General features: G+C 42.2%; 1 protein-coding gene across 1 annotated transcript in view; it reads left to right on the top strand.

Moving 5' to 3' along the window:
* The window catches only part of LOC140191323 (zinc finger protein 652-like), an 80,429-nt gene extending 64,660 nt beyond the window's left edge, over positions 1–15,769 (top strand). Inside the window, 3 exon segments of the mRNA XM_072248620.1 lie at positions 2,969–3,084; positions 10,348–10,492; positions 14,682–15,769. Coding sequence (XP_072104721.1) covers positions 2,969–3,084; positions 10,348–10,492; positions 14,682–15,154 — 734 coding nt within the window. The 3' untranslated portion in view covers positions 15,155–15,769.
* Positions 15,770–18,694: the final 2,925 nt, after the last annotated feature.

The following is an 18,694-nucleotide window of genomic DNA, read 5'->3' as shown; positions in this document are numbered from 1 at the left end:
AATTGAATTTTATTTGGAGAAGGGTGAACTGAAGCATGGGGAAGGGTAAGGCATTAAGTATTAAAATGTAGGTACCGAGAAGTGTAGAAGACATCGGAATTTGTCAGAACAGGTAGACGCAGTGATTAAGAAGCTAAGAAAGATATGTTCCTTTGTTGGGTAAAATATTGCATTTAAGAACACAAACATCAAATTAAGGATAAAAGCACAATCCATTTACTTGGATGCTGCCTGGTTTGGAGAGCATGGCTTATGGAGATAGGTTGAGTGAGCTTTTCTCTTTGGAACAAAGGAGGATGAGAGGTGACTTGGTAGGGGTGTACAAAATGATAAGAGACATAGATCAAGTAGATTATTTTTTTCCCATGGCAGGAAAAACTAACACAAGCAGTCTTATTTTAAAGTTGATTGGAGAAAAGTATAGGGGGGATGTCAGAGATATGCTCTTTACTCAGAGTAGTGGGTGTGTGGAATGCACGCCAGGGTGGTGATAGAGGTAGATACATTAGGGACATTTAAGCCACGTCGATAATAGAAAAATACAAAACTACTAGATGCTCTTCTTCATCTTCTAGATATACTTCTGAACTGGGATCAATTGCAGACTGTAATTTCCCTTTTAAGAATGTATTTTTGGGCAGAGTGAACGATCTACCACTTCTGTGATCTCCTGGAGGATTCAGCATGAAGTGCAGCTATGGCCGTCACTGGGGGTGTACGCTACATCGACTCCTAATGGCAGAATATGAACCTGTGGTCAACTCCATTAAAACATCGAACAAAATTAAAATTGATGAGCACAAGAGTGGGAAATGAACAGGTATTCATTGCCATCTGCCTGTGTTCAACTGATCTCCCTCTCGCTATTGCAGCCAAAAGGTACAGTGGTCCTGAGTCCCACCTTACAGCGTTCAATCACCTCACTTTCGGCTGCGACTTGATGTTTAATGTCCTCGGTGCTGAACACACTTTACTATTTACATGATTTGATCGAGGCAATTCAGCGCAGTACTAGATCTGCAGCCATTGACACAGTGCTGAACTGACTTACTCAGTGGCTGTGGCTGCAGCCATTGACTCCTGGACTGGCTTTGCTCACCTTGGCAACTCATGGTTGTAGACTCACTTTTGGGGACTCAGCGGTTTTATGTTTACTGTCTTGTGTGTTATTTGTTTCCTTTTTGCTGTTTGCATGATTTTTTTTGCACAGATGATGGCCTTATTGTGTAGGGGTTTTCTTTCAATAGGTTCTATAGTGTTACTTTGTGGCTGTCTGCAAGAAGACCAATCACAAGGTTGTATACAGTATACATACTTCGATAATAAATGTACTTTGAACTTTGATAAATGGAGGGCTATGTGAGAGGGAATGGTTAGATTGATCTTAGAGTAGGTTAAAAAGTCAGCACAACATTATGGGCCAAAGGGCCTGTACCGTGCTCTGATGTTCTATGCTCTAGAAAACGCAGGAAACACTTAACAGCACAGATAGCATTTGCAGAAAGCGTTCTAATCTTGCACTCATTCTTCTGATCTTCTGTACCTTTACTTCATGTAAACAGTTTAAAATATAATCTACATCAGATACACTTAAAGTAAGTATTTATTAATAAAAACTTGATTGGATATCGCATTGTAGTAATGCAATGATTTAATGTAAGAAAGCACTGACGTGTAGCATTACACTGAAGTATTGTGACTAATTAACATATTTAAATCTCTTCGCGCATTACACTCATCATCGCATTATGTGCCGTGTCGTATGATGTGGGCGATCACTGTCTCATGACCATGATTGGCCTTGGCAAATTTTTCTAAAGAAGTCGTTTGCCATTGCCGCCTTCTGGGCAGTGCCTTTACAAGATGGGTGACCCCAACCATTATCAATACACTTAAGAGATTGCCTGCCTGGTGTCAGTGGTCGCATAAGCAGGACTTGTGATATGCACCAGTTACTCATAGGACCATCCACCACCTGCTCCCATGGCTTCATGTGACCCTGTTTGTGGGGGCTAGGCAAGTGCTACACCTTGCTCAAGGGTAACTTGAAGGCTGGTGGAGGGAAGCAGTGCCTTGCAATTCCTTTGGTCAAGCTATATCTCCACCCTGCCACCTAGAATTACATTATGTGATTTAAATGTGATAATTAGGTACAATAAGCATTATAAAGCTTGATAGCTTTAAATCTGGTTTAAATGTCATTCAGTGAACTTTTTAATGTGCAATTTGGTTTGGATCCATGTTTAATCTTCGGGAAGCTAAAATTCCATCTGTGTTGTCTAGAACTCAATGCTATGAACATTGAATTTTCCAATTTCATGTAACCCTTACCTCGTATTCTCCTCTCTTTCTCCTTCTGATTATCCCATGGTCTTACTATTTTTCCCCCTTTTCCATACATCTCCTACAGCTGCCATCACCATCTTAGTTCCATCTACCAACTATCTACCCACTTCACCCACCAGATCCCTTCCCCCATCTGGTTCTGTCTGACCACTCTCCTCTGAATCTGATCACCTTTCCTATTAACTAATTCCAGCAATTATAGCCTTTGTGGTCCTACTTATCACCCTTCAGACTCTGTCTCCACTTTCACCCTTCCCTCCCACCCTTAGCTCTACCTGCCCATCATCCTTCACCCCTCCTCCGTGCACCTATGACCCACACTGGCCCCTGTCTCACCTTCCTCCCCTCGCCTTTCCTTTTTATCCCAGCTGCCTTCCCTCTCCACTCTCAGACCCAATGCAAAGTCTCAAGCTGAAATATGGACATTTCCTTTACCTCCACAGGTTCCATTCGACCTACTGAGTTCCACCAGCTCTTTGTTCTTTGCTTGGGTTTACATTAGTAAATATTTAGCTTAGCAGCATTGTGAAAATTATTGCAGCATTTTAAAGGATATAGTGTATTAATTGAAAGATGATTGGAAAGCATCAATGAAATATTTCTGACTATTTCATATTTTCAGCACATACAAAGGACATGCCATTCACCTGTGAAACATGTGGAAAGTCTTTCAAACGCAGTATGTCTTTGAAGGTCCATTCTCTTCAACATTCAGGAGAAAAACCTTTCAAATGCGAGGTATGTTAATATGGTATTTTATTTTTAATATAAATGTTATATGTTTGAAAACATAGTTTTTGAGATTATCTTAGTGCTTTATGACCTTCATTTCCAAATGTTTGTAACACAGATGGTCGTGTTATGAGCTCCATTCTACTAATTTCTACGGTTTTCTTAGCATTTTCTGTTCAAGTAGCTGATAGTCATATCAGATATGATAGACTGACCCTTCTGAACATCGGAAAGATGGTATTTACCCACTATGTGCCGCTTTTCCTATACTGGGAACCCCATGGGAGATTCATCTCTTACACCACCACTACCTTGGAAGAAGCACCAGAGGTGAGGGAGAAGGGCCGGCATCCTGGTGAGGCTGAGACAGCATGCAAATCGGCCGCCGCTCCCTAGCATACTCCTGGCAAACATTCAGGCCCTGGACAACAAGCTGTGCAAACTGAGAGCCAGAGTCTCCTAGCAGTGGGAAACAAAGGAATGCAACGTTTTGTGCTTTGTGGAGACCTGGCTGACAGAGGAGATACTGGATCATGCTATCGAGCCCTCTGGGTTCTCCCTGTTCCGGGCAGACAGGTCAAAAACCTCTCTGGGAAGAGTAAAGGAGGACGGGTATGCTTCATGGTCAACAATGCTTGGTGCGAACCCCAGAATATGCATGACCTCAAATCCTTTTGTTCCCAAGACCTGGAATACCTGCTTCTGCTGTGCAGACCCTACTGGCTGAGCTAGCATCACAGCCGTGTACATTCTGCCACAGACTGATACTGACCTGGCTCTCAAACAACTGCACGAGACCATCAACACGCTGGAGACTGCACACCTAGAGGCTGTCTTCATCGTCGCCGGTGTCTTTAATCGAGTGTTACTGACGAAAGTCTCTTAGAAGTTTTGTCAGCATATCCAGATGAACACTCGTGGAGATAATAACACTTGACCACTGTTACACTCCCTTCCACAACACTTGCAAAGCTCTCCTTTGCCCAGCTTTTGGAAAATCAGATCACTCTTCGATCCTGCTTTTGCCAGTGTACAGGCAGCAACTGAGATAAGGGGCGGCCATAGTTAAAACCATCCACTGTTGGTCCGACCAATCGGCCTCCATGCTGCAGGACTGCTTCGATGACATCGACTGGAATGTCTTCCATGATGAGGATGTCTCCAAGTTCACTGATAGAGTCACGTGCTTCATCTGGAAGTACATAGACGATGTTGTCCCCCAGAAGTTGATCAGGGTCTTCCCAAACCAGAAACCTTGGATCAGTAATTCCGTGCAAGCAGCACTTACAGCGTGACACAGAGCTTACACTGCCAGCAATAAGGTAGAGCTCAAGAAAAGCAGCTATGATATGAGCAAAGCTATCAAGGCTGCGAAACAACAATACAGGGACAAGATTGAGTCAAGATTCACAACAAATAACACATGTGACTTGTGGCTGAGGTACACAGATGTTTCCAAAGAGTGGATAGTCGCAAGGCTGTGGGACTGGACGGCATTCCAGGGCAAGTACAACTGGCAGGTGTATTTACAGACATTTTTAATCTATCCCTCTCCCAGTGTAGAGTGCCCCCCTGCTTCAAATTATCCACCATTGTCCCTGTACCAAAAAAGACAAAGGTAACATGCCTGAACGACTGGCATTCTGTCACACTCACCTCAATAATAAGCAAACGCTTTGAGAGGCTGGTCAAGGACTACATCTGCAGCATGCTACCACCCACACTGGACCCCCTACAATTCACCTACCGGCACAACCAATTGCTAGACGACGCAATAGCCACTGCTCTACATGCCGTCCTTGCACACCTGGAGAAGAAGGATGCTAATGTGAGAATGCTGTTCTTGGACTACAGTCTAGATGTATGTCAATGATTTGGACTGTGGGATTAATGGATTTGTGGCTAAATTTGCTGATGATACAAAGATAGGTGGAGTAGTGGGTAGTGTTGAGGAAACAGAGAGCCTGCAGAAAGACTTAGATAGTTTAGGGGAATGGGCAAAGAAGTGACAAATGAAGTGCAATATTGAAAAGTGCATGAACATGCACTTTGGTGGAAGAAATAAGCGAGCAGCCTATTATTTAGATGGGGAGAGAATTCAAAATGCAGAGATGCAAAGGGACTTGGGAGTCCTTGTGCAGGATATCCTAAAGGTTAACCTTCAGGTTGATTAAGAGCAAGGATGTGATGTTGAGGCTCTATAAGGCACTCGTGAGACCACACGGAGTATTGTGTATGGTTTTGGGCTCCTTACTTTAGAAAGGATATACTGACATTGTGCTACACATGCCCTTACACTTCCTCCCTTACCACCATTCGGGGGTGCTACACATGCCCTTACACTTCCTCCCTTACCACGATTCAGGGCCCCAAACAGTCCTTCCAGGTGAGGCAACACTTCACCTGTGAGTCGACTGGGGTGATATACTGCATCCGGTGCTCCCGATGTGGCCTTTTATATATTGGCGAGACCCGACGCAGACTGGGAGACCGCTTTGCTGAACATCTACACTCTGTCTGCCAGAGAAAGCAGGATCTCCCAGTGGCCACACATTTTAATTCCACATCCCATTCCCATTCTGACATGTCTATCCACGGCCTCCTCTACTGTAAAGATGAAGCCACACTCAGGTTGGAGGAACAACACCTTATATTCCGTCTGGGTAGCCTCCAACCTGATGGCATGAACATCGACTTCTCTAACTTCCGCTAGGCTCCACCACGCCCTCGTACCCCATCTGTTACTCATTTTTATGCACACATTCTTTCACTCTCCTTTTTCTCCCTCTGTCCCTCTGAATATACCTCTTGCCCATCCTCTGGGTACCCCCCCCCCCCAGACTTTCTTCCCGGACCTCCTGTCCCATGATCCTCTCGTATCCCCTTTTGCCAATCACCTGTCCAGCTCTTGGCTCCATCCCTCCCCCTCCTGTCTTCTCCTACCATTTTGGATCTCCCCCTCCCCCTCCAACTTTCAAATCCCTTACTCACTCTTCCTTCAGTTAGTCCTGACGAAGGGTCTCGGCCTGAAACGTCGACTGCACCTCTTCCTACAGATGCTGCCTGGTCTGCTGCGTTCACCAGCAACTTTGATGTGTGTTACTGACATTGGAGAGGGTTCAGAGAAGATTCGCGAAAATGGTTCTAGGAATAAGACCAGAAGACAAAGGAGCGGAAGTCGGCCGTTCGGCCCATCGAGTCTGCTCCGCCATTCTGAGCTGATCCATTCTCCCATTTAGTCCCACTCCCCCTCCTTCTCACCATAACCTTTGATGCCCTGGCTACTCAGATACCTATCAGTCTCTGCCTTAAATACACCCAATGACTAGGCCTCCACTGCTGCCCGTGGCAACAAATTCCATAGATTCACCACCCTCTGGCTAAAAAAATTTCTTCGCATTTCTGTTCTGAATGGGCGCCCTTCAATCCTTAAGTCACGCCCTCTCGTACTAGACTCCCCCATCATGGGAAACAACTTTGCCACATCCACTCTGTCCACGCCTTTCAACATTCGAAATGTATCTATGAGCTCTCCCCTCATTCTTCTAAACTCCAAGGAATACAGTCCAAGAGCAGACAAACGTTGCTCGTATGTTAACCCTCTCATTCCCAGAATCATTCTAGTGAATCTTCTCTGCACCCTCTCCAACGTCAGCACATCCTTCCTTAAATAAGGAGACCAAAACTGCCCACAGTACTCCAAGTGAGGTCTCACCAGCGCCTTATAGAGCCTCAACATCACATCCCTGCTCCTATACTCTATTCCTCTGGAAATGAATGCCAACATTGCATTCACCGCCTTCACCACCAACTCAACCTGGAGGTTAACCTTAAGGGTATCCTGTATGAGGACTCCCAAGTCCCGTTGCATCTCAGAACTCTGAATTCTTTCACCATTTAAATAATAGTCTGCCCGTTTATTTCTTCTGTCAAAGTGCATAACCATACACTTTCCAACATTGTATTTCATTTGCCACTTCTTTGCCCATTCTTCCAATCTATCCAAGTCTCTCTGCAGACTCTCCGTTTCCTCAGCACTACTGGCCCCTCCACCTATCTTCATATCGTCAGCAAACTTAGCCACAAAGCCATCTATTCCATAATCCAAATCGTTGATATACATTGTAAAAAGAAGCGGCCCCAACACGGACCCCTGTGGAACACCACTGGTAACCGGCAACCAACCAGAAGAGGATTCCTTTATTCCCACTCTCTGTTTCCTGCCAATCAGCCAATGCTCTATCCACGTAGGTAACTTTCCTGTAATTCCATGCCTCATGTGTGGCACCTTGTCAAAGGCCTTCTGAAAATCCAAATATACAACATCCACTGCATCTCCCATAGAACCATAGAAACTACAGCACAGAAACAGGCCCTTTGGCCCTTCTTAGCTGTGCCGTACTATTTTCTGCCTAGTCCCACTGACCTGCACACGGACCATATCCCTCCATACACCTCCCATCCATGTATCTGTCCAATTTATTCTTAAATGTTAAAAAAGAACCCGCATTTACCACCTCGTCTGGCAGCTCATTCCATACTCCCACCACTCTCTGTGTGAAGAAGCCCCCCGTGATGTTCCCTTTAAACTTTTCCCCCCTCACCCTTAACCCATGTCCTCTGGTTTTTTTCTCCCCTTGCCTCAGTGGAAAAAGCCTGCTTGCATTCACTCTATCTATACCCATCATAATTTTATATACCTCTATCAAATCTCCCCTCATTCTTCTACGCTCCAGGAAATAAAGTCCTAACCTATTCAACCTTTCTCTGTAACTGAGTTTCTCAAGTCCCGGCAACATCCTTGTAAACCTTCTCTGCACTCTTTCAACCTTATTTATATCCTTCCTGTAATTTGGTGACCAAAACTGAACACAATACTCCAGATTCGGCCTCACCAATGCCTTATACAACCTCATCATAACATTCCAGCTCTTATACTCAATACTTTGATTAATAAAGGCCAATGTACCAAAAGCTCTCTTTACGATCCTATCTACCTGTGACGCCACTTTTAGGGAATTTTGTATCTGTATTCCCAGATCCCTCTGTTCCACTGCACTCCTCAGTGCCTTACCATTAACCCTGTATGTTCTACGTTGGTTTGTCCTTCCAACGTGCAATACCTCACACTTGTCAGTATTAAACTCCATCTGCCATTTTTCAGCCCATTTTTCCAGCTGGTCCAAGTCCCTCTGCAGGCTCTGAAAACCTTCCTCACTATCTACTACACCTCCAATCTTTGTATCATCAGCAAACTTGCTGATCCAATTTACCACATTATCATCCAGATCATTGATATAGATGACAGATAACAATGGACCCAGCACTGATCCCTGTGGCACACCACTAGTCACAGGCCTCCACTCAGAGAAGCAATTCTCTACCACCACTCTCTGGCTTCTTCCATCGAGCCAATGTCTAATCCAATTTACCACCTCTCCATGTATACCTAGCGACTGAATTTTCCTAACTAACCTCCCACGCGGGACCTTGTCAAAGGCTTTACTGAAGTCCATGTAGACAATATCCACTGCCTTCCCTTCATCCACTTTCCTGGTAACCTCCTCGAAAAACTCCAACAGATTGGTCAAACATGACCTACCACGCACAAAGCCATGTTGATTCTCCCTAATAAGCCCCTGTCTATCCAAATGCTTGTAGATTCTGTCTCTTAGTACTCCCTCCAATAACTTACCTACTACCGACATTAAACTCACCGGCCTATAATTTCCCGGATTACTTTTCGATCCTCTTTTTAAACAACGGAACAACATGAGCCACTCTCCAATCCTCCGGCACTTCACCCGTAGACAGCGACATTTTAAATATTTCTGCCAGGGCCCCTGCAATTTCAACACTAGTCTCCTTCAAGGTCCGAGGGAACACTCTGTCAGGTCCTGGGGATTTATCCACTTTAATTTTCCTCAAGACAGCAAGCACCTCCTCCTTTTCAATCTGTACAGTTTCCATGGTCTCACTACTTGTTTCCCTCAATTCCATAGCTTTCATGCCAGCTTCCTTAGTAAATACAGACGCAAAAAACCTATTTAAGATCTCCCCCATTTCCTTTGGTTCCGCACAAAGCCGACCACTCTGATCTTCAAGAGGACCAATTTTATCCCTTACAATCCTTTTGCTCTTAATATACTTGTAAAAGCTCTTTGGGTTATCCTTCACTTTGACTGCCAAGGCAACCTCATGTCTTCTTTTTGCCCTCCTGATTTCTTTAAGTATTTTCTTGCACTTCTTATACTCCTCAAGCACCTGATTTACCCCCTGTTTCCTATACGTTTCATACAACTCCCTCTTCTTCTTTATCAGAGTTGCAATATCCCTTAAGAACCAAGGTTCCTTATTCCTATTCAATTTGCCTTTAATCCTGACAGGAACATACAAACTCTGCACTCTCAAAATTTCCCCTTTGAAGGCTTCCCACCTAGCAATCACATCTCCCTTGTCTAGCCTACTTGTAATTTCCTCAAAAAATTGTAATAAGTTTGTCAGGCAGGATTTTCCTTTAAGGAATCCATGCTGAGTTCTGCCTATCTTGTGGGGGGGCTGTGCCAACTCCAGCTTGCCTCCAGTGGAGCACACCGACTCTGATGCCTCTCTCCAGGGCAGCTGTAAACAGGCAACACTGTGGCTTGAGGCCTAGCACTAGCTACGACTAAGGCCACACAACTCCCCCGCCATCCACCAATAAAGCTGTGAATCGGACTTACAGCATTCCACATAACAATGTTTAATAGGGTGTTGTGATCACAAGAAAAGGACCTAAGAATGATCACTTGCTGTTAAACTGCACACTGCCTTCACACACTGACTCCTCTAACGCAAGCAGCAACATAATTCACACCAAGGCCAGCTCCTTCAGTTTCTCCGTCAATGAGCAACTTGCTGTTGGGGTAGGTAGGCCTACAGTCCTTTATGTTCTTGATGTTCAGCAGGGTCTTGCAATCATTAAAAAAATACATTTTAAAAAGGACAATTACACCTTTGGTTTGCCTTGTAGAAGCTACTGCAATCAAATGTGTTGCCATCTTATTGGAAGTGTAAATGGAGAACTAAAATGAGTATTTATTTTTTTAAATTATTGCATGCTGTGCTATGTCATGCTCAAAGTTTTAATTTATATGAAGCTACAAACATCTTGACAAAGTTTGAGTAATTGTAAATTACTGGCTTCAAACATGATTGTTGAAGGGACCATGAAACTCAAACATGCGATTTATCTTTATACAATACTGACTATTCAAATTTTCATTTCAGAACTGTGATGAACGATTTCAATACAAGTATCAACTTCGTTCTCATATGAGTATTCATATTGGTCATAAACAATTTATGTGCCAGTGGTGTGGCAAGGATTTTAATATGAAACAGTATTTTGATGAGCATATGAAGACTCACACTGGTAAGCATGTCCTCCTTTGACTAACATTTTACATCTGTTACTAATGAGGATTTTTATATCTGTGTGCTTTATGTAATTGATTGTCATCAACTTGACTACTTTGTGAGTATTTCAGAAAGCAAGCTTCCTCCAAACAAATACTGCTGGGGGAAATTGGCATTTAAATTGTCATGAGAGATGGTGGAACCTAACTTTGTTTCTTTAGTAGACATATTCTGACTTATCAAGAGCAAGACTAATAAAAAAGATCAGTTTCATGTATGAGTTAACGTGACACTGATGCAGTATGACCAAAACAAAATGATGATGTTTAAACCTGGTGCTGTAGTTGTTTTCCTTTTGCATAATACAGAATTCAAGAACATACCGGTTAGTAGGTTAATTGGTCATTGTAAATTGTCCCATCCTTATGGGTTGAGTTAAGGAATAGCAGGGGTAAAAGGACCCTGATGGCAGTTATTTACAGGCCTCCAAACAGCTGCAGGGATGTGGACTACAAATTACAACTGGAAATAGAAGAGGCTTGTCAGCAGGGCAGTATTATGATAATTGTGGGGGATTTTAACACGCAAGTGGATTGGGAAAATCAGGTCGGCACTGGATCTCAAGAGAGAGAATTTGTAGAATGTCTGCGAGATGGCTTTTTAGAACAGCTTGTTGTTGAGCCCACTAGGGGATCGGCTGTACTGGATTGGGTATTGTGTAATGAACCGGAGGTGATTGGAGAGATTGAGGTGAAGGAACCCTTAGGAGACAGTGATCATAACATGATTGAGTTCACTGTGAAATTTGAAAAAGAGAAGCCGAAATCTGATGTGTCGGTATTTCAGTGGAGTAAAGGAAATTACAGTGGCATGAGAGAGGAACTGGCCAAAGTTGACTGGAAAGGGACACTAGCAGGAAAGATGGCAGAGCAGCAGTGGCTGGAGTTTATGCGAAAAGTGAGCAAGGTGCAAGACAGGCATATTCCAGAAAAGAAGAAATTTTCGAATGGAAAAAGGATGCAACCGTGGTTGACAAGAGAAGTCAAAGCTAAAGTTAAAGCAAAGGAGAGGGCATACAAGGAAGCAAAAATTAGTGGGAAGACAGAGGATTGGGAAGTTTTTAAAACCTTACAAAAGGAAACCAAGAAGGTCATTAAGAGAGAAAAGATTAACTATGAAAGGAAGCTAGCAAATAATATCAAAGAGGATACTAAAAGCTTTTTCAAGTATATAAAGAGTAAAATACAGGTGAGAGTAGATATAGGACTGATAGAAAATGATGCTGGAGAAATTGTAATGGGAGATAAGGAGATGGCAGAGGAACTGAATGAGTATTTTGCATCAGTCTTCACTGAGGAAGACATCAGCAGTATACTGGAGACTCAAGGGTGGCAGGGTAGAGAAGTGTGCGCAGTCACAATTACGACAGAGAAAGTACTCAGGAAGCTGAATAGTCTAAAGGTAGATAAATCTCTCGGACCAGATGGAATGCCCCCGCGTGTTCTGAAGGAAGTAGCTGTGGAGATTGCGGAGGCATCAGCAATGATCTTTCAAAAGTCAATAGATTCTGGCATGGTTCCGGAGGACTAGAAGATTGCAAATGTCACTCCGCTATTTAAGAAGGGGGCAAGGAAGCAAAAAGGAAATTATAGACCTGTTAGCTTGACATCGGTGGTTGGGAAGTTGTTGGAGTCGATTGTCAAGAATGAGGTTACAGAGTACCTGGAGGCATATGACAAGACAGGCAGAACTCAGCATGGATTCCTTAAAGGAAAATCCTGCCTGACAAACCTATTATAACTTTTTGAGGAAATTACCAGTAGGCTAGACAAGGGAGATGCAGTGGATGTTGTATATTTGGATTTTCAGAAGGCCTTTGACAAGGTGCCACACATGAGGCTACTTAACAAGATAAGAGCCCATGGAATTACGGGAAAGTTACATACGTGGATAGAGCATTGGCTGATTGGCAGGAAACAGAGAGTGGGAATAAAGGGATCCTATTCTGGTTGGCTGCCAGTTACCAGTGGTGTTCCACAAGGGTCCGTGTTGGGGCCGCTTCTTTTTACATTGTACATCAACGATTTGGATTATGGAATAGATGGCTTTGTGGCTAAGTTTGCTGACGATACGAAGATAGGTGGAGGGGCCGGTAGTGCTGAGGAAACGGAGAGTCTGCAGAGAGACTTGGATAGATTGGAAGAATGGGCAAAGAAGTGGCAAATGAAGTACAGTGTTGGAAGGTGTATGGTTATGCACTTTGGCAGAAGTAATAAACGGGCAGACTATTATTTAAATTGGGAAAGAATTCAAAGTTCTGAGATGCAACGGGACTTGGGAGTCCTCGTACAGGATACCCTTAAGGTTAACCTCCAGGTTGAGTCAGTAGTGAAGAAGGCAAATGCAATGTTGGCATTCATTTCTAGAGGAATAGAGTATAGGAGCAGGGATGTGATGTTGAGGCTCTATAAGGTGCTGGTGAGACCTCACTTGGAGTACTGTGGGCAGTTTTGGTCTCCTTATTTAAGAAAGGACGTTCTTGACGTTGGAGAGGGTACAGAGAAGATTCACTAGAATGATTCCGGGAATGAGAGGGTTAACATATGAGGAACGTTTGTCTGCTCTTGGACTCTATTCCTTGGAGTTTCGAAGAATGAGGGGAGACCTTATAGAAACATTTCGAATGTTGAAAGGCATGGACAGAGTGGATGTGGCAAAGTCGTTTCCCATTATGGGGGAGTCTAGTACGAAAGGGCATGACTTAAGGATTGAAGGGCGCCCATTCAGAACAGAAATGCGAAGAAATTTTTTTCGTCAGAGGGTGGTGAATCTATGGAATTTGCTGCCACGGGCAGCAGTGGAGGCCAAGTCATTGGGTGTATTTAAGGCAGAGATTGATAGGTATCTGAGTAGCCAGGGCATCAAAGGTTATGGTGAAAAGGCGGGGGAGTGGGACTAAATGGGAGAATGGATCAGCTCATGATAAAATGGCGGAGCAGACTCGATGGGCCGAATGGCCGACTTCTGCTCCTTTGTCTTATGGTCTTATGATTAGTCTAGGATTAAATCAGGGGATGCTGGGCTGTGTGGCTCGAAGGGCCTATTCCACACTGTATCTCAATAAATAAATACATACATATATACACATATATAAACTCGTACTGTCCTACAGACATGCAAATCTGTTGGCAAAAACTGGAAAATAATTTAAAATTACACCAAGATGATATGCTGCAGGTACAGAATTTCAGAAAATCAGTGAGTTGTTCATATCTTGCATTTTCCACAGTGACTGCTGCAAACATTTTTAAACTTTGATGTCTTTGATAAATTGTATGTTTGCAATAACATGCAATAATATGTTTGCACATGTGGCCACAACAGCAAGCTTCTTGAGAAGAGGCCCTACATTCACACCGTAGATGTCCTGCATTATGTTTAATCAGATTAATACCATACTATATGCGACCTAACTGCTCAAAGCCGAGGATCCATAAAGCATTGTGAGCAATTAATTAAAGCAACAGAATTGTATTTCACCCTAGTTGTAAACCCATTGTCTTGATTATCCCTCATTCCACTCTTAAAATTGAACCAAGGCATAAGAAATTCAGAGGAGTACTCATAGGAGATGTCTAAAAATTAGGCACCTAGTGAAGCTACAACATAGGATTGTAGATTGCTATACAGCAGAAGTGACTTGCTGTGGATGGATGCTAAACAATACTTCAAATAGTGGATCAAATCAAACTTCTCCATTCTGCAACATCCACTGTTAACTATGGATAGACTATTAAACAATGAGAAAGGCAGTTCCATAAACACCCTCAGTGGCAGCAAAGTGAGCAAGCAAGTGCAAAAACTATGAACAAAATGTTTGTAATCTACACACAGTAGTGCTGAATGAATAGACCATCTCACTCTCTGATATCAACACCATTACAGAAGTCAGTCTATCCAGTTCATTTCACTGATGCAGAAATGAGCAAAACCTATTGGATACAGTTGTGGACCTTGACAGATTGTCATTATAACTATATTAAAACATCCACTCAACATGGAGATTTACCTAACAATACTCTGTCCATATAAAGTTGGATAAATCCATTCTATCTTTTTACTGCCCCAATCAGTCTACTTATAGTCAACAGCAAACTTGAAATATTTAAATATTTATTTGTGTAACTCCTTAATTTGCTTTTCAGGTGAAAAGCCATTTATCTGTGAAATCTGCGGAAAAAGTTTCACAAGCAGACCAAACATGAAGCGCCATCGCAGAACTCATACTGGAGAGAAACCGTACCCTTGTGATGTCTGTGGCCAACGATTCCGATTCTCCAACATGTTGAAGGCTCACAAAGAGAAGTGTTTCCGAGTCACCAGCCCTATTAACTTCCCGACCAATGCTATCATTGCCTCTGTTGCCATCACAACTACTTCCTCACCTCCACCAGTCACCATAAGCTCTCTCAGTTCACTTCCTCTGCGGCCAATGCCCCATCCACTTTCTCATCTGCATCTCCATCACCATACACACCTTCCAACCATTGCACACCTTCCACCACCACCAGCCCTTTTCAGTGCTGAAGCAGTGAATCACAGATGTCAAAGTGAGAGCACTTTTCTGCACCATATTTCTGAGAAAAACACTGCAACAAGTGGAAGCCACCATCACTGAGAATTGTTTTAACTTTCCATTCAGCTGCGCCAAAGTTTGGGTGATTTCCTGTTAATTGTGCACTAAGCTGCAAAACAAAGACTGAGTAATTAAAGTGAACTACAAAGATTATTTTTATTAAATTTTGATGTACTTATTGAAGATGAGCCTATTGAAGACTAGCCCATTGAACAGCAATTCAATTTTTGTTAATTTCATTATTTAAGATAACTAAGCTGTCTCTGTACAGTGAACCAAGGTTTTAACCTGTTAAATTTAGATATAACCAGTTTTGGCACTTCATATCTGTTGTTAATATATGTTTTTTTATTAATCTTGGATTATATTATTTGAATTAAGAAAGTATGCTTATTCTTTTGCATTGATTAAATATTGTGGGAAATTTTAATCCTTTAAATTAAATAATGGCATCTCTTGTGAGATTCAAGAGAATATGCTGCAATGATTTTTGAAGCTAACAATTAACACTAGGCTATGTCTAGCCTAACCTATTCATATGAAGCATTATTGAAAAGTTCTGTTAATACTTGTCTTTGATTTTACTTAAAATAAATGTTTCTATATGTCTATGTAGAAAATCTAGAAGCAGTTCTAAAATACAAATGTTTGTCATTATGCATTTTATTGATATTTTTGTTCCTGTTGCTGTTGTATACATGAAGTTCAATTTTACTGATACTGTATTTAGCATATTTATTCCAAAAATGTCAGTTTAAAAAGTTGATATATTTTGCAGGTAAGCCATATTTTTAAAACCAGACAGATGATGTTCTATCTTGGAACTTATCTGGACAGACGTATTTCTTTGCATTATCAAAAATTCATTAGTACAAATTGCAAAACAAATTGAGGTGGAAAGATACTTTGGAGATAAATTCAGTGTCATTAGTATTTGCAAACTGATCTATTTTATGTACACTCCTTGTTCCAAACACAGCGCACTGTATTTATGTTTCATTGAGCAATAGAGAGACCATGTTACGTTCATTGGCTCTATTTAGTTTTCATGGGGAAATTCAGGTTAATTACTAGTTTTAAACAATGCATGATATCTGTTAACATCACAAGTTTAGGAATTCATGAGTTCTTTATAAATGGATATAATTGTGCTTTCAAATGAATGTGGGCAATAATTCTGATTGAACCACACAACTTTAGTTTTTTGCCGATTATATATCATACCAGCTCCATTTCTTCAAAATCAATTTATTTCTTTTTACCCATTTAATGAACTGCATCTCATTTCTAACAAGATTAGAATGATGCAGCTGGTAGAGCTAACAATTTCAGCTTCAGTGACCCAGGTTCAATCCTGACTTCAGTTGTTGTCTGTCTGAAGTTTACCCATTCACTCTGAGTCCACATGTGCTTCTGTTACAGTGCGCCTGTTCACCTCCACATCCCAAAAACATGCAGGTTGGTGGGTTACTTGATCATTGTAATTTTCCCTTGGTGTGCAGGTGAGTGGTTGAATCTGGAAGGAGTTGATAAGACTGTGGGGAGAATAAAATGGAATTAGTGTAGGATTAATACAATTGGGTGTTTTGTGTTTAGCATGTACTCAATGCCGTTTCCAAGACTGCCCTTGATGATGAAAGTAAGTACAACTACCTTATGCTTTTTTTGCTCTTTATTTTCAGTGTCAGGGTGTAGCCTGATCTTAATTGCCTTTGAGAAAGGAGAAGTGAGTCGCTGGCTCACTCTCCACTTGCCTGGATGTATGCTTCCGATTTGTGTCTTAGATGGTGGAAAGACCTTGTGTTATCAGGAGATGAGGTCTTCACAGCAGGATATGCGGTCTCTGACCTGCTCAGTGGTCATGATATTTATGTGGCTGGCCCAGTTGAGTTTCTAGTGACATTCAGGATAGTAATGGATGTTCGACTTTGTGATAGTAATACTATTGAATGTCAGGGGTAAGTGGTTTGATCCCTTTTTCCTGATACCACAGTAGGTCATTCTATTTACACACTACGTCAGCCTGTACCTGAATGTCATCAGAGTCTTGCTGCAAATAGGCAGGGTTTGTTGAGGAAATAAGAAATAGAATTGATCATTGTGCAATCATAATCAAACAGGCCCACTTCTGACAAAGGGGAAACCTTTTAGGACTGAGATTAGGAAAAACTTCTTCACACAGAGAGTGGTGAATCTGTGGAATTCTCTGCCACAGGAAATAGTTGAGGCCAGTTCATTGGCTATATTTAAGAGGGAGTTAGATATGGCCCTTGTGGCTACGGGGATCAGGGGGTATGGAGGGAAGGCTGGTGCAGGGTTCTGAGTTGGATGATCAGCCATGATCATAATAAATGGCGGTGCAGGCTCGAAGGGCCGAATGGCCTACTCCTGCACCTATTTTCTATGTTTCTATGATAGAAGTAAGAACATTGAAGCTGCAGACAATATTCTTGGCCCAGCGTCAACGTGAAAAACTCTTGCAGTCATATTCTGACTGGAATTGATTGACCTCTGACAACCACAACCATATTTGTCCATTGGAATATTTTCCCATTGACTTCAGTTTTCTAAAGAGCCTTGATGCTACATTTAGTCAAATGTTGCCTCCAAGTCAAGCAACATTTAGCTGACCTAGAATTTCATTTCTTTGGGCCATGGTTGGACAAAGGTTGTAATGAGATATGGAGCTGAGTGATCCTGACACAATCTAAACAGTGAACAGGTTAAATGCACTTGATAGCTTTGTCAACAATAACTTCTGTTATTTTGAGAGTAGAGTTTGTGTGTGGGTGCTTTGGTGGTGGGGAGAGGGGTCAGTAATTAACCAGATTGATTAGCCAGCTAATTTTAAACCACAGATTCAAAAGTACTGCAGGTATGATTCCATTGCACTGTCTGATTCTGTAGCTTTTATGGTATCTAATGTTCTCAGGCATTTCTTGGTACCATGTGGAGTTAATTGAATTGCCTGGAGACTGGTATCTGTGATGTTGTAGAACTAAAAAAGAAGCCAAGGTGGATCATTTAATCAGCAATTCAGGATGTTTGTAGTAATACATGTTTCTGCCTTTTCTTTAGTTTCTGAGGCAGTCTGCTGGATCAAGGATCAAAGTTACTGCCATTTTTTTTTTCAGATGACCAATGAGACCTATGTAGGTACTTGAACTCTTCCGTAGATAATCATACAGCACAGAAACGGGTCCATTTGGCACAGGTTGTCCATGCCGGTCATGATGCTTATCTATGCTAGCCACATTTGTCTGCATTTGGTCCGTATCCCTCTAGACCAGGGGTTCCCAACCTGGGTTCCACAGACACCCTGGGTTAATGGTAGGGACCCATTGAATAAAAAAAAGATTATGAACCCCTCCTCTGGACCTTTTCTATTCATGTACCTGTCCAAATGTCAGTAATTGTAACCCTGATTTGCTCTGTACACTAGCTTACTCTGGCAGCTCATTCCATTTACCCACTCTGTGTGGAAAAAGTTGCTCTCATGTCCATTTTAAATATTTCCCCTCTCACCTTAGTCTTATGCCCTCTAGTTTTAAGCTCCTCTACCTTGGGAAAAGGACTATGAAC

This window comes from Mobula birostris, chromosome X, assembly GCF_030028105.1.
Source record: "Mobula birostris isolate sMobBir1 chromosome X, sMobBir1.hap1, whole genome shotgun sequence".
NCBI classification, from domain to species: domain Eukaryota; kingdom Metazoa; phylum Chordata; class Chondrichthyes; order Myliobatiformes; family Myliobatidae; genus Mobula; species Mobula birostris.
This window is presented reverse-complemented; position numbering and strand designations above follow the sequence as displayed.